The sequence below is a fragment of the Megalops cyprinoides genome, chromosome 5 (assembly GCF_013368585.1).
Source record: "Megalops cyprinoides isolate fMegCyp1 chromosome 5, fMegCyp1.pri, whole genome shotgun sequence".
Lineage (NCBI taxonomy): Eukaryota > Metazoa > Chordata > Actinopteri > Elopiformes > Megalopidae > Megalops > Megalops cyprinoides.
Window position 1 is genome coordinate 11,803,233 of NC_050587.1, and position 16,311 is coordinate 11,819,543.

Here is a 16,311-nt window from a genome sequence, read left to right on the forward strand (position 1 = left end):
ACCAAATCTACGATAGAATGAGGGAGACTTATGTAAAGGAAATCTCCATGGTTTATTTGTGGAATTAAATCAGAGGTGAGCAAGGTTGTGGTGATGGTTGTGTGAAATGAAGGTCACACCTTTGTGTTGAAATAAAGATGCTTTCACAGAAATTGATTGGGGCTTTATGACCACCCTGTACACTTGGACAATATAAAGGATAATCCAAAACAAGTATGAATGTTTAGGCATTGTTAACTATAATGTTGGTCAGTATAACTGACTTACAGCATACATAATTATTAATTATCATTGCACTTTGAGAGCAGATGTATGTTTATTCAATTAGGCAAGTGAAATGTCTACCAAAATATCACAAATACTCATGCAAATTGAAAAGTGCTAGCAGTAGTATGCAGAGCCTTCTTACTGTGAAAGTCATTTAGGTGATACAATGCCCTTTGGTTGCTCCACTTTGCTAACATCTGGTCTACATGACATTATATTCAGCTGGTCACAGAGTTACCCCATGTTAAAGAAAGAAAAAACACACAAATAAAAACATTATATGGCCAAATTATATGTCTGTTGAAACCAATGTAAGGCAAAATGTATGTCACTATGTCTGTGTGTTCATTAATAGAAAAACATTTCCAGTAGTTTTGATATGATGAAACATCATTTGTATACTGTGAACAGATGTCTGCAAAGAAATGACACACCATCTTACAAAAAGATACAAAGGCTTAGCAGTAAATGACAATATTTCTTTTATTTTTTTCTCTATATTTTAAAGATTTATTATTTACAAACAAAATAAAACAAAAAAAAATCAAAAGAACATTTTTTGACAAACACCGTTTGTCTGCATATAGTTTTAAGAAAGAATACATTAATCTTTCCTTAGTCTGTATCAAGTATCCAACTAATTGTTCCTATATACCAAGTCTTGGTTTACAAGAATGAGCACAGCAATAATCATGTCAGCGGGTTTTAAAAGAGTATGTGACTTCAAATGTTCTCTCTCTCTCTCTCTCTCTCTCTCTCGCTCGCTCTCGCGCTCTCTCTCTTTCTCTCTCTTTCTTCAATACACAAATTGGTAAACATAATCAATCAATTTATTTTACCTGCACTGTAGAGGTTGTAAACCAAAGTTTCGGTTTCATTTTTCTGAGCATTGCCATTGTCCTGTATACATTTTTAAATAAATAAAAAAAAACATATAAATATATGTGCTGGTTTATTGAATGTCTTCATTCTATTAAAATGTCTGCGCTTTCCTAGTTGATCATGAATTTTCACATAATGCCCATTACAGAACACTTGTTGTGGTCAAAATAGTGAAAAAAGCACATATCTGGGAAACATTCCCTTCTGAAGGCAAATATCAAAACAGCATATACCAATAGTACTGCTGTCCATCTCAAACGTGTACTATTTCTTATACACTATGGCATAGACTGAATAAGAGCTCTCTGTTGGAATTATCACATTGTTCCCCCTTTCAATCCATAACATTAGTAACATTTGATACTACACAACACATCTAATAGCCTAGCAATCTTAAACTAAATGCAGATGATGGATCTGCTTTGTTGTGAGAAAGTGCAATTTTAAACAAATAAAGTTACTTAGAAGGTTTTGCTTTGGCCAGTTTCATTCCACATATGATAATTTTCAACCAAACGTAACTTGTTAGTTGGAAAGAACTTTAAAAAGGTGCTCCAAATGACTACACTCTCATCAGCATGATGACATCCCGGTTCTGTGGAGATGTCAGGTCATACTCATCCTCAGATTTTCTTCAGCTAAACCGAGAATTACAAAATCCTTGACTGCGATGGTTCCCATAGCACACAAAGATCTGTAATAATATCCAAAGACTAACAATCTGGTACATTTGGCCTTCTTCATTGCTATCATCTCTCAAAAATATTGAAACACTGAACATATGTATGTATATGTGTGCACATGTGCGTGTGTGCATATACTGTAACTCACACTCATAACAAAAAGGATGAAACATGGCTATAGTTTAGGCACAAATACTTAAGAATTTCCTTTGTGAAAATTTGATGCTTCAGATACACACAGGTCACATCTAGGCAGACAATGAACAAAATATAATTCACGATACAATTAACGTCAACATTTTAAACAGTACCTTTTTTAAGTATTTGTGACAATGCATGCTTTGAGGACATACATAGATGGATGTGGCTTTTCAGTATCGAAATGAGTTGTTTGAAGAAACGTTAAAACCGTGTTTCTAAGGGCCTAGAAACACCGAGCTGAGAACGGTCGTAACACAACAGGAGAAAACTTAAGATGCCACTGGGAGTCATGTGAAGTCTTGAACAGAATGTCATGGCACAGCATACATGCTACACGGAACAGACATGCATGTTACACTCAACAGACGACCAAGAACTATCTGAAGGTTTTATACAGTGGTGTCTTTGGAATGGAGGCTGTTTATATCACTGAAACGTTCATCGATTGGAAATATATATGGTGATTATTTTACAAATACATTTTATATGTGTGTTTGCTGCAGAACAAGTTGTCCACCGGGACATTAAATACAACTATATTCAGGTTATTTATATTGATTTGTTAAACTGACTCACAACTGAGTGGTGATGAAGACCATACCATCTACAGTTTTTTATTATGCTCCCTATATGTAAAACGAATGAAGAAAAAAAAAATATTGCAAAAATGTAATGCTTGCTAGAAATTAGATACTTAAGTTTCACAATCAAAAACTATTTGTGGTCTTGAATCCTACTAAGGTTGAGGAAAACAAAAGCAGGTTAATCATAGAGGTCTGGTCACTTCGTACATTGTGGCATTCTCTGAAGTAAACAGGCTAGCTACTGATGACCAATACATTCGATGTGAGTCTTGTGCATGAGCTGAACCCTGGCATTGGATTTAAACGTGACCTGACAAGACGCTTTAAGCCATACATATATCACACTGACCCGGCGACCTTCAGCCAGTTCCAGCATGACCAGGCCGGCTCGGTGTCTTTAGACCCTCATATGGTGGACGCACACATGAGAGACAGAAACCTTAATGCAAACCAGCATCTTTTGTTCCTTTGTTGATTATTATTGCTCTTATTAGCGTATGGCTGAGGCTCTACAGCTATGCTGTATTGATACACCCTGGTCTAGTTCAAAGGACAAATGTCACTGAGAATGAATGTTTTACTACTGAGTCCATTTTTTGTTACAGTGAACTCTGTTATGACTTAGGGGGAGGTGACTCCATTGCATGCCTAAAATAGCTAGAAAAAATGTGATCAAATGCAAATTTTAATCCAGTTTCTAAACCTTTCTCAAAATGACAACGAAAATTAAAAGCAAATTTGCATGTGACTTGCTATGCACACACACACAAAAGTGACACAAACAACCAGAATTTTGCAGTAATTAGTCTGAAAACTGCCCAGTAAGACACTTAGCGGCTTGCGGGCACAAAGTATAGAATAACTCAATCACATGCATGTTTATTTACAGTGTTGAGTTGTGCTGCAGACTGCAGGAATGGCAGTGCATTTCATATGTCCTCTTCATTTTCAAATTAGGATTTCAGCTGTTTATAAAACATAGTTCAAATGGTTATAAAATGGTTATAAAATGCTTGATTCAGCCTTCGACACCTTATCATTTTTGACATAACAGAAGCTTTTTTCTTTTAGATACTAAAACCAAAAAAGTTACTGTTCAGCAATGTTTTTTTTTTTTACACATTTTATACCTTAGCAATATCATAAAGCATTTTTAGCTACATCCAAACAGCTAATTATGAAGGCCCAATTTGTTCATAAGTGTTTTCTGAATAAGGTAAATAGGCAATACGTTAGTTCAGACAGACTTTCAGACATAATTCTCTTTTCCCCAGTGACTGCTGCATGTCTCTATTTGATCAAGCCATCATAACTTCTGTATTGGACTGAATCATCTTGTAGTTTTATGGGCCTTATACTAGTGAGAACATATTATAATTTTGTTGGGTTTATAATGATGCACAATATTTTAATTAAAAATGCTAGCAATTGCATTAAGGTTTGCTTATCTCTAATGAATCTGACTGTTTTTTTGGGTTTCATCCTACAGTTGTAAGTATATTTATATATAGATGATACCATGTTCCTGATAGAAATAAGACATTGCCATGATTGAGAATGCACCACACAGTATCTGTAAATACTAGATCTACAAAACTATTTACAACACACATATAGTTAATTTTTATATCACAGTCTATTGCATAATGGAGATATTTTATAGTTTATAAATATTATAAATGTACACATATTTATTAAGTAACATTACATTAGTGTCCGTACTTTTCCGAAATCAGGAATAGAAAAACAGCATCATCCGTTCTACTCCTAGCGAACGTCATCCTTCTTTAGAATCAAAAAAGCAGCAAATTATTTATTCCCTTTGGACCCATAACACTGCCATGGTCTCAATGAACCATTATTTGAGGACATCCCCTCGATCAGAAGTATTGCAGAAAGTCACTGAGCATCTAGCAATTTTATCTACATTGATTTTTTTTAATAACACAAGGTTCCCAAATTTGCAGAGTATGCTGTTTTGATAGGTGTACTCTTGTATGTGCTTTTTGACAGTTTCCACTTTTTTTATATTATTTGTTTCCACAGTGATGACAAAACTGCTGCTTGGGAGGAGCTGTTTTTTTGTTCTTCTCCTTCTCTTAGATCCACAAAAAAAAAAAAGATACATTTCCAAAAGTCAAGGTTAGGGTTCATGTTGCATTCCAGTAACAAAAACAAAAGACAAACAAACAAACAAACCAAAAAAATATTCTTCATATATTTCAGAGGAAGACTAGTGTTTATACTGTAGCTTTTAAATAGTCAATGCCAAATATTCTAGTTGGATTTACACATATATATTTTTTTAATAATATACATTCTTAAGTTGAAGGGAAATGTGTCTAAAATATAATACAAGGGTAGTCTGTACAGGATATCTATTAGGTAATTTTTTTCCCAAATAAATTGGAGAAAAAATATTCAAGTCTTTTTTTTTAGATTTTACTCCTTTGTTGCGTCGCAATAAAAATGAATTAAAACACAAAATTAAAAAAAAAGTAAAGGAGGATCATAAATTTGACGCGAATCGCATCTTGTCTTGCTCTGTCTCTGTACTGCTTAAGACTGTGGACTCTCTTCTGGAGCCCGTGGAATCCCTGTGTTGGGCAGTGGGGGGCGCCGCGCGGACTGGCGGCAGCGCTCCGGACGACATCTGCCGGAACAGGTTGACCCGCTGCGGGACAGTGGCCCTCATCCCGCCCTGCGCCCCCGTCCCTGGCGCCGCCGCCACCGCAGCCGCCACCGGCGGGGGTATGGAGGCCAGGGACTCGCCGGACGTGGGGTGCGGCCGGGACACCAGCGAGGTCTCATGGGGCAGGGAGGGCTGGGAGGCGGAGAGGTGGCGCACATCTCGGCTCAGGCTGCCCGACTGCAGGGCCTGAGTGCTCTTGTGGACGTCGCTCCTCTGGGGGGAGGCGGCCTGCTGTTGTTGCTGCTGCTGCTGCTGTTGCTGTTGCGACGGCCCCGCCTGCGGCTGTTGCTGCTGTTGCTGTTGCTGCGGCTGCTGCTGCTGCTGCTGGGGTTGTGGTGGCTGCTGGGAAGGAGGCGGGGCCAGCGGCTGCTGGGAAGGAGCCGGGGCCAGCGGCTGCTGGGTGAGGGACAGTTGGGATGCGGTGGGCGAGCCGTACTGGAACGTTCGGCCTGCCAGCGGGGTCTGCACCGGGGGGCTGCACACTGCCGCGGTGAAGGAGCACGGCGACATGATGGCCCCCTGCTGCTGCTGCAGGGGCGTCGGCGGGTTGGGGGACGCGGAATTCAGGTTGCCATGGGAGACGCTGGGGACGGCGTAGGCCTGGGCCTGGGTGGGGAGGACGCGGGAGGCCTGGGCGATGTTGGCCGAGGCGCTGTAGGTCAACGGGGCAGACTGCTGTAGCTGGTTGCCACCGAGGGCGGTGGCGTAGGGTGGCTGGGCTGGTGAGTTAATGATGGAGTTACCGGAGATTGGGGTGGAGTTCACCCCTGTGACCGACTGCTTGCGGTCCACCATCATCACCATCTCCCGGTCCTGGCGGATAATCTGCTTCAATATCTCGTTCTCTTGCGTGTTGAAAACTCCAGCGTTCAGGTCCTTCTGAAACTTCTGCAGAAGAAGGGAGTTCTTCTTCCCTGTTGGATAGATGACGAGAGAGACGGTTGTCAAGCCGAGGGAAACCAGGCAACTCAGCACACCGGACTCCAACAAGAGTGTAGGACATAATTCCTCGTGAAGAGTGAGTCACAGCAAGTATAGATGGAATGTTTAGCAGGAAGAGGGTCAACCCAGACAGACAAAAGCACATAGACAGTCACTAGACACACATGTAAAAACAGTATATAGGTATTAATAGAATGCAATATGCAAAAACATACCTACCATTGAAAGACTCTAGCGAGTTTCATTGTAGATAATGAAATTTAAATGTTTACATAGAACAAATAAATTTCTGTGTCGAAAAATACTGATTTCTACACATCTAAAACAACACAACACTGAACGCTCACTTCACATGCAAAACTATGTTATACCTATTATGTCATACACAGCTAAAAAAAGAATTGGATTCTACTGTTCATCAGAACCACGATATTGACTCTAATAACAACCACTTAATTTCTGACTTCTGACACAACTGTACACTTCCTTACAAAAACTAATCTATCAACAATTTACTACCTTTAATAAAAATTCTGACATTCTACATTCAACTATATACTACATTCTAAGATTCATCACATTTGCCCCATTAAATACTCTAACAATGAAATAATTTTTAAATATGAACTGTTTTTTAGATACTAGGGATTGTGATGTGTTGAGTTTCTCAGTACAGTCACATGGTTGATGGTGATTATTTTGCAATCCATAACCTTTTTAATCAAGGGCTGTATTCAATGTAACTGTGGTGCCTTTTATTTCTTAACTTTGACTAACATCTTCAAGCAAATGTTACACTGTTTACATTACCTGAAAGAAACAAAGACATTGTGCATTAAGATCTAAAATATGAGCACCCTTGCTTGAAGCTAACATACTATGGCTAGGTTGACAAGAACATTTCTGTGAGAGTCAGAAATAGGTTACTGAATTAAAAATATAACCTTTATGATATGACAACATAACACGAAAGGTCCCTTTCTGATTTCTAAGTCTGACATTTTCTGGATATAGTGTGAACAGAACAGCATGATACTACTCCACAAGAAGGTTTGGACAATACAACAATAATCATACTGTTGAGATGATGATTTATACTGGATAATTTATGATGCTCAAAGAAACCGGGGGCAATAATTACAAATGATAATTTCAGATGATGAATGATGGTTGCATCAATCATTAAGCAATCATTACACAAAATTGACTTAATTTTTATGGTCTAATTTATTTTTATTGGTATCGCCAGTTCAAGGCGAGCACCATTTTCTTCCTAAAGTCTTACGGAAGGGTATTACTCTCGCTACACTGAATTTGTTTTTCATAAATTTGGTTGTGCAACGATCCGCCACATTCCTGCCCAGTGAAGCCCCTGATTATAGATGCTGCACGTATTCTTGCTGTGGGACTGTGTTTAGCTTCCAGCCTTAGCTAAGATGGGACTCTCTTTCTACTGCTGTGATAAGCTCCAAGCAATGTCAGGGGAAGCAGTCCCTTGGACTGAATGACCTGTGAGAGAATGGAGGAAAATTGCACCATTCTGCCTGTGTGAATCACTCGTCTGCTAGTGCGTAGGGGCTCTGGGCTTGACACGACAGACATTTCCTGTAGCTCAGCTAAGCTCGCAGAGAAAGCAACATCATTTCAGTGCTACACTTAAAAGACCTATTGTAAAGACTGGGCTGACAGTACAGAAAGCACCGATGACAAATGGGCCCATTTGACAATTACAACGGTACGGGCATTGTGCATCGCAAACAAAAATAGACACAATGCTCAGTCTTCAGGATCTTTGCTGCAGATCAGGCTAATTTTCATTGAGAAATCTGAGGCCAGATTTTGTGGAGCCTTTTATGTTTGGCTGATGCGCAGTCCTTCAAGTTAAGGTCACCGTGCAAATCAATCCTTTGAACATCCTGCCTGTGACGTTGCTATGGCTTCAGAACTACCAGCAGGTGTAAGAGAGGGTAGGAGCAGCCAAGCGGGACCCAGGAACAGTGAATTTAAAACTTCACTCATCACCGTATGATGTCCCTTGAGAAATGTTTCACAGAGAGCTCCAAATACATACGATCATTGTACACAGTTATGTTAAAAATAATGTGAATAATGATTATGATTGACTGATGTTATTATTTTAACTATCACTACATACCACCTTTGTTATCAGCTGCCACCATCAAGATGCATGCTTGCATGTGAAAAGTTTTTTTTTTTTTTTAAGTAGTTTCTGCTGATTAGATTTCATCACTACTAACCTTTTCATCTCTCATCAAGGTCACAATAAACACAGCAAATGACTCTACCACCTCAAACACAGTAGACTCTCAGATCTGCCACAATCAGACACAGGTTAGAAAAATAAATTTATTTTTTTAATGTTTGTGGCTAGCTGTGCAAGACTTATTTCCCTTTACTCTGTGCCTTAATGAAGCATATTCCTAGTGGGAGGACAAATCTAAAAATGAATCAAATTAATTCAGCCATCTAGATAGTGAGCGAGTAACTACGGCTGCACAAGTCACTCATCAAATAGCATGCACCAGCTCTGGGCAGAACAGATGTTTTCCACAGGTCAGCTAACCATGTGGAGGTAGCAATGTCATTTTGGTATGACACTAAAAAGCCCGATTTTAAGGATGGATTGACTGTGTACTGGATTGATTGTTCCACTGATATATATGTACAGGGGGTAGACAAAATAGTTTGTACCCAAATTGCAAGTGCGTCACTCACACAAACAGAAAAATTATTGAAAATCATGAAAAACAAGGAAACACCACATCAGGAAAGAGATCCAGTGGTTACAAGCTGAAGTTCGCCAACAGGCACAGATTGACTCAATACGATAGTTGCTAAAAAAAACACAAAATAATGGCCTCAAAAATTAGTGTGGAGTAGACTTCCACCTCCTTCATCGCTCAAAGAACTAGAGGCTTTCCTTCTTGAAGACATACCACTAAAAAGAGTTAAAAAGTTGTAGAATAACAATCCAAGAAGGTTTGTTCTGAATGCTAAGGCAGCTGAACCCCTTACTAATTTATATGTATATATTCATGTAGTGTTTGATGTTCCCATTACTTTGTCTCCCCTCTGTACACATATTGAGTTTTGTATAATATGAAAGATACAAATATTATCATGGGAGCATACATGTCAAAGAATACATGTACCCCTTTGTTCAGTTTTGACACATCCATTACAAAATTATGCTTAAAAGAACGAGGAAGATTTGGAGTACAGTTACTTCCCACTCCTCCCAAGTCATCTCCATTTGATGGTCTTGTTTTAACGGTGACAGAATAGAAAAAACACCCGAGATATCTTTTAGATACCACTGCCTTTACAGTGAGCTCTGTCACAAGCTACAGATTTAGCTACCTGTACTTATGTCAGCAACTGTATCACTGGATGACTAAATTGACTGTGTGATGCATTGCCAGCATCTATTCCAGGTACTGTTTGAGTGCTGATTCATATTCTTTTGTCTTCTTAACATATTTAAATTGAACGTCCTCTCATTGGTGTTACTATTTTTACTACTCCAGTACTATCTGATTTACAATAATTGGACTGAGAGCTCGTGAGGATAAGTGTGACGTGGATGCATCTGACAGGCCCAGATAGGCCTCTATCAGATAGAAAAGTAGCCTCATCTGAATCACAAGTAAACAATAAACGCAAACCGGATTAGCAAGATGGGAAAAAAAGATGTATTGCTCACTTATGGGAAAGATTGTCCTCATTGTCATGCCATAGAGCAACACTGAAAGAAACAATGCAATCTGTGGGCCGGGCCGTATGGTGATTACACTCCTCTGATTGTGCCTCTCTGACGGGGTTCACGCACTGAAATGTAGCATTGACAGCGTGACAATCATGGATTAAAAAGCAACACCCTCAGCGGTGGAGGCCCGGGACCGGTCTCGTCCAGCCACAGAGCAGATGCCGTGACGTGCATTGATCGTGATACAGTATCTTTGTTTTTTTTTACCCCGCTGTGGATGTGGACAGATGAGGCTGTAATGACAGCTGTCATTTCAAACAATTCCGTTTTACACTGGAAATATTAATGCCTGTATTGATATGACCACGATATCACAAAACTTTGTATCTTCGAGATACTTTGGGCAAGTTCACATTAGGCAGGCAGTTTGGTTGTCCCTGAAGTTGAAGAAAAAATGTTAAAAACAAAAAGCACTTCATTGAATTGCTGAGTTCAACATACAGCTAGTGCATGTAGTCATTAGAGTGAACAGAAGCATATGCCCAATACTATTTCAGAAAGAAAACTGAAAAAAAGCCTGTGAGACTACCATTCCCATTTGCAACTGCTGATGTGAAGCAATTTGTCCACCGAATCTTTTCATCTTTGGCTGACCTTTTGTTCACAATAGCTCAGCTGAATTCCTTGACAGTGTGACTGACTGAGGAAGATTCTGCTGAAGCTGAAGGCTTTAGAAAATTCAACATCAATCTTTGTTGTTAGACCTTGGGAGCACTGGGCGAGTTTTACATCGGTCTGACTGTTTATGGTGCCTGTGTTCACCTTCCAAGGCAACATGAATTTTACAATGGATCGCATAACCTACGCTGCCAGACTGTTATCATTATGTATCTCCTTGCTGGGTGGAATGCAAATTCACCAAAGGTGATCTATAGTCATTATCTACTTGATTCTAGTCCCTGGATTTTTTTTAGTAATAGCAGTATTAGGATAAACAGTTAGAGGTATAAAACTATGCCCTCTGGTTTCATTGAATACATTCAAAACTTTTCCTTTCAGTCTGGAAGCAGAAAATCCAAAGAGACAGGGAAGCAATCTTGGGGGAAGGAGTTACATGTCACTTCAGGAAATGTAGGAAAAGGAGATGAGCCACAGGGGGATTGCCTGTCAATTGAGACTTTTGTTTTGACGACACTGTCAGTAGGGTGTCCTGGTTTGGCACAAGGACATGTCACTAAAGTGGCACCACCTTACATTCAAAGTATAAAACAAGGGCTTTGCAAAATGGTAATTTTAACTATAGTTGACCTCAGTGTTTAAGTGGGATCTAATCTAAATCTTCCTTTAACTAATGTCTAGATTCAATCCCACCAAAGTGTTCTATGACAGTGCTTCTGCCAGAAAGCAACAAGAAGGCACTGACGTAGTAAGCAGCTAACTGCATGTTCATGGCTTATTTTTTTTAAATCCTTGATTTCCTGGCTCTTTCTGGAATGGTAAACAGGTCTGCCAGACCATGAAAAACTCAGTCCATGAATCTATCAACATCTATCGATATGTTCATTTCCCATGGATGGTAAATGATGTTTGTTGTCATTTGTGCCATATCTTCTCAATCAGCTCAGATTAAACTGACTGTTTGCTCGAAACACAATGAAAGAATACATCAGTACACAAAGGAAATAGCATTGTTAGCACTGGTTTCTATCTATATCAGTACCAAAGATTTAGAGTTTGGAGTGCAAACTAATCTTACAAAACTTAAAATACAGCACACTATCACTTATCACTAGAAGTAAATGGGAAAAGATCTAGAGGAAGGATGTACATATCATATGGCAACATAAATAAATGGACATTCAAACATCCTCAAGAAATACAGTGGCCCCTGCAACATCTAGATTGACACTAACCTGCCCTGGCTTATCATGACATTACATTAAGTTATTGTGATTTAGCAGACACTCGTATCCACTGCAATTTACAATTTTATGCTTTTATACAGCAGAATATTTACTGAGGCAAATGTGGTTAAGTACCTTACCTAAGGGTACAACAGTGCCCCAGTGGGGAATCAAACCAGTAGCCTTTTGGTTACAAGCCCTGCTCTTTATCACAACACCACACCACAGTCCCCATTTTTTCATGAAAACGCCTGTACTTTTCTGTACTTCTTCCTAATATCAATACACATTGACATAAAATAAAAAAAAAAACTTTAGCACTTAGCATAAGCCTGTTTTAATATCCAAACCATCTTGTGTATCCCCAGATTCAGCGCTGTTGTAACACCTCACATTGCGCGGCAGTACAAGTTGTGAATATCACGAACGTGACAAAGCAATAAGCACCTCTTGTCATTTTTAGCACTCTCGTGTACACTGGAAATACATCTGGCAGAAGCGTGAAGTGTGACTGAGGGCTATTTAAAACAAGAGAAGTTTTTTGTGTGGGAGGAATCCGTTTTAATTCCAGAGGTCCAAAGAAGAGCATAAATCAGTCATATATGCAGCTGCAAAGCAAAGCAATGATGAATTCAAGTAGAAAGCTACGGAGGCTATGTCTACATCTAACAGTGCTACAGAGAAATGCTGCAAAGCTGTAGACTTACTTGATATTTGAAATGAAAGCTGCAAGATGGCTATAGTCTGCAGATGGGGAGTATAACATAAAGACATTGTGGGCATGAATGGAGACAGGTTATTATGGAAAGACAATGGGGGTTGGCACAAAGAGGAATTCAATGTCCGATAGATTATATCAGGAAGACTCCGAAGTAAGGGTGTTTATATCCTATGTTTAAGACCGATATGAACACAACACTTGACTCCAATGAACTGGACTGGGAATTACATTCCAGGTAGCTCACCAAGGTTTTTTTTTTTTTTTGTAATAAATATTGGTATTTATGAAAGGTTGTTGTGCATTAACAAAATATGTTTGGGATAATTTAAGTTGCACATATTGTATTGTGTCACATCACAAAAGGGATCACTACATTTCTAGGGTAATTGCTAGGGGAATTTAAAAGCTCTACATAGGGCTAAGAAAACCTTTGACCCAGCCTGCAACAAAGCAAAGAGCAAGCAGACAAGCAAAAAAATGCAAACTGTTTGTGTGCTGTGTCAGAATTTTCTCCCTCTTCATTGTAAGACAACAATAAATAATGCCACATTAAGAATAGGTCAAAATTGGGTCACATCGGGTCAGAGTTACTGCTAGCACTATCTCTTGAGGTATCTATGAATAGGGAGGAAAAGTCAAAACAAAACATAACATTGTATGTCATTGTAAATAGGGAATACTTCAAGCTAAAATTTCCTTGACTAATATTCCACATTATATTTTGTTCATACATATAAGACATAATATCATAAAAGATGTAACATTATGACTGACACTATTTTGTGTTACCCTAACAAAGATTTAACAGGTATTGAAAAAAAACACGTTACTTCCCACATTCCATTCATAGATCCCAAATTGTAATGTGCACATACCAAGACAATTCAGTGATGCATTTCATATGTCAGGTCGCAGTATTTTAGCAATTCCTTTAGTTAGCAATTCAGTTGTAAATAAATATCTGTTACATATCAATAAAACAGATCTAATGTCACATTTCCGTTACTAAGGAAAAAATGGGTAAAACAAACCACATCCATTTCTGTGTTCAAACAAACAAAATAAAACAAAAAAAAAATCCAACAAAATCAAATGTGCAGCTGCAGTCTTCATTTTGGATATTTTCCTTCCTGTGTTTCTTTGTGTATGAGATGTATCTTTATGCATTCTCAGGACCCTGGGTTTTCAAAGAATTACAGACCTTGAAATAACTAAGCATTGGTTCACCACCAGTAGTGTGGATGCATGAAAATATTTGTGTAGCTGCATAGACACTGGATAATGGATTTGTTAAATGCTTAATTGATTGGCCCTGCCTAGCAGGTGATATAAATAAGAGGTAAGCTGTGAGAGGAGAACAAGACAGAGCTAGGGAGAGTTCGTGTGTTTTATGCCTTGACTGTATTCCTTTTCCATATGCCTGTTTCAACTATTATTGCCTGAACTTGTTTTAATTATTTATCAATAATTTTATGCAAATAATATTTACCAAATATATTTCTGATAAGAATTGTCCTGCTTCTTTAAACCAAACAGTGCGGTTCATACATACATATAAACATAGGTATGAATAGGCGTTCAATGGTAGAGGATGTGTTGTCTTCCTGTTGATGAAGTGTATGTCCTAACAGATGGTATGGATCGTGCAGTGCTGTGTTGGTTGTGCCACCTAACAGCTGTCCTGTTTGTGCCTTTAAATAACTGCGACACATATGTAGAGAGGCAAAACAACCTCTCAGCGGGCTCAAATTGCCATATTAATTCATATCAACTAGGAAGTGCCGCAGTGTCAGGGATGATTGGCAGCGGCTTCGCTCCGCTCGGAGCGTCGCGGCACCAGTGCATTTCTGCAGCCCGTGGTACCGAGTGCCGCTGCAAGGTGTGGGCGTCCCTGCCTCACTCCCTATCAGGAAGCGATCTGCCGACTGCCTTCCGACTGTGACGGGTGTCAGTCAAAAACGAGGGGAAAAGGCTCATTGGGAATGTATGGCTTTCCGCTTTTGATTTGGTATTAAACGATCTCTCCCCTGCAGGTGTAATTCTGCACATCCTAATTAATGAGACCGAGATAGTGAGGCGTGCGAGAACTGCATTCTGCGCTCGAGCACCCCTCAAAGTCGTGGACACGGCACTGTCTCCATCAACGCGGGGGGATGTTATGTTCAAAAATAGACAATGATAAAAATAGCCTCCTTTATTCTCTGTGTTGGAACTGTTGACAGACGGAGAAGCTGTTAAATTAGATTTTGGAAGAAAGATGAGACATTACTCAACAACCTTTACTCTCTTTAAAATTGTTATGAAGCCAGCTTTCCTGAGAATAGAAAGATTATAAATGTGTTCTGTGAAAGGGAACACTGTAGTGAAAGTTAAGTTGATGTTAAGTAATATTTTGAGTTCAATTTCAGTCAGTGAAGGAATGTGGCAGAGAAAAAATTTGACATACTGCAGTTTTAGAAAAAACGAGTTATTTCTTTTCGCATATCACTCATATTCCTTTAAATTTTTTTCTTTTCAAACCATGTATTTAAACTTTGACCAGCATTCACCCTAATGCTATACATTAGGGAAACATGAAACCACAGCATCTTTGCAACTGCTAGATCCAAATAGCATAGCTATAAATGAATTGTTGGCATGACACAGCTTCACAAGGTTATTCCAAGGCCTATTTCACAAAGGTGGCTTGAAAGGTGCTGTTCAATTTACTGATTTGATTTTTGCACAATGAGGTAGTCTCTCTGCATGTCGAATAATATTCCACACAATCATATGTGCTATATTTTACCAATAAATGCCATCTACTGTCAGATATTATTTCATATCAGAGGTGCTCATTCTGAAGAAATTCACATTTACCTAACAAATCACAGTTCTATAACAAAAGACTCTATGCAAATCTATGTAAAATGCTATGTAAAATATACAACCCAGGAATATGGACAGACATACTTAAACATACCCTTACAATGACAGTGGAAAAAGCTACAGTTTTTTTTTTTTTACCTGTCTCTTCCCAACAATTTCATATTGTGTGTCTGCAACTGTTACATGCAGATGTTGTTACAATTATGTTTATGACCACCTTTTATTATGATAATGTATCAAGGCCAAGTCTCAATATTTAGCTAACAAAACATGGCTAGCCTGTTATTAATTAGTATATTGGTGTCTTTACATGTTAAAAATGAGCCATCTTTGTGAAACAGGCCCTAGTTGGCCAACTGTAAAGAAGTCAATGTTTTAGGATGTTCATCAGTGAAAGGAAATACACATCGTCCACCCTTTTTGTCTCTCCATTTTTCCCTGTGTGAATATCATATTGGAATAAAGTGTTTACCTGTTGCCTACTCGTCGGCCAGGGCACTCTTGAAAACGAGATGTTCTCATCTCAAGAGGAACTCCTGGTCAAATAATTTTTAAATAGAGATACATCAATTGTGCAGCACGTCATTCTTATCAATGCACGGTAACTTTCTTTGCAAGGCTTTACCAGACAAGCACTAAACCAAATGCAGTCAATATACAGTACAACCAGCTCCAGTCATGACATAGTTTGTATTTTCCCTTGTATGAGACAAGACCCCCTTTGGTTTGGTTAATTGATCACAATTTGAATTCATCCAAAACACTTTGCCGTGAAGTGTTATTTCAGAGTCTGCCACTATGTTAAAATGAACATATGTGACACATCTATTGTTAAAAAGC

General features: G+C 38.8%; 1 protein-coding gene across 1 annotated transcript in view; it reads right to left on the reverse strand.

Moving 5' to 3' along the window:
• Positions 1–5,077: 5,077 nt before the first annotated feature.
• Positions 5,078–16,311, reverse strand: part of LOC118778017 (potassium/sodium hyperpolarization-activated cyclic nucleotide-gated channel 1) — an 82,420-nt gene continuing 71,186 nt past the window's right edge. The window contains exon 8 of the mRNA XM_036529322.1: positions 5,078–6,223. Within this exon, the coding sequence (XP_036385215.1) occupies positions 5,127–6,223 (1,097 nt within the window). The 3' untranslated portion in view covers positions 5,078–5,126. The remainder of the gene's footprint in view (positions 6,224–16,311) is intronic.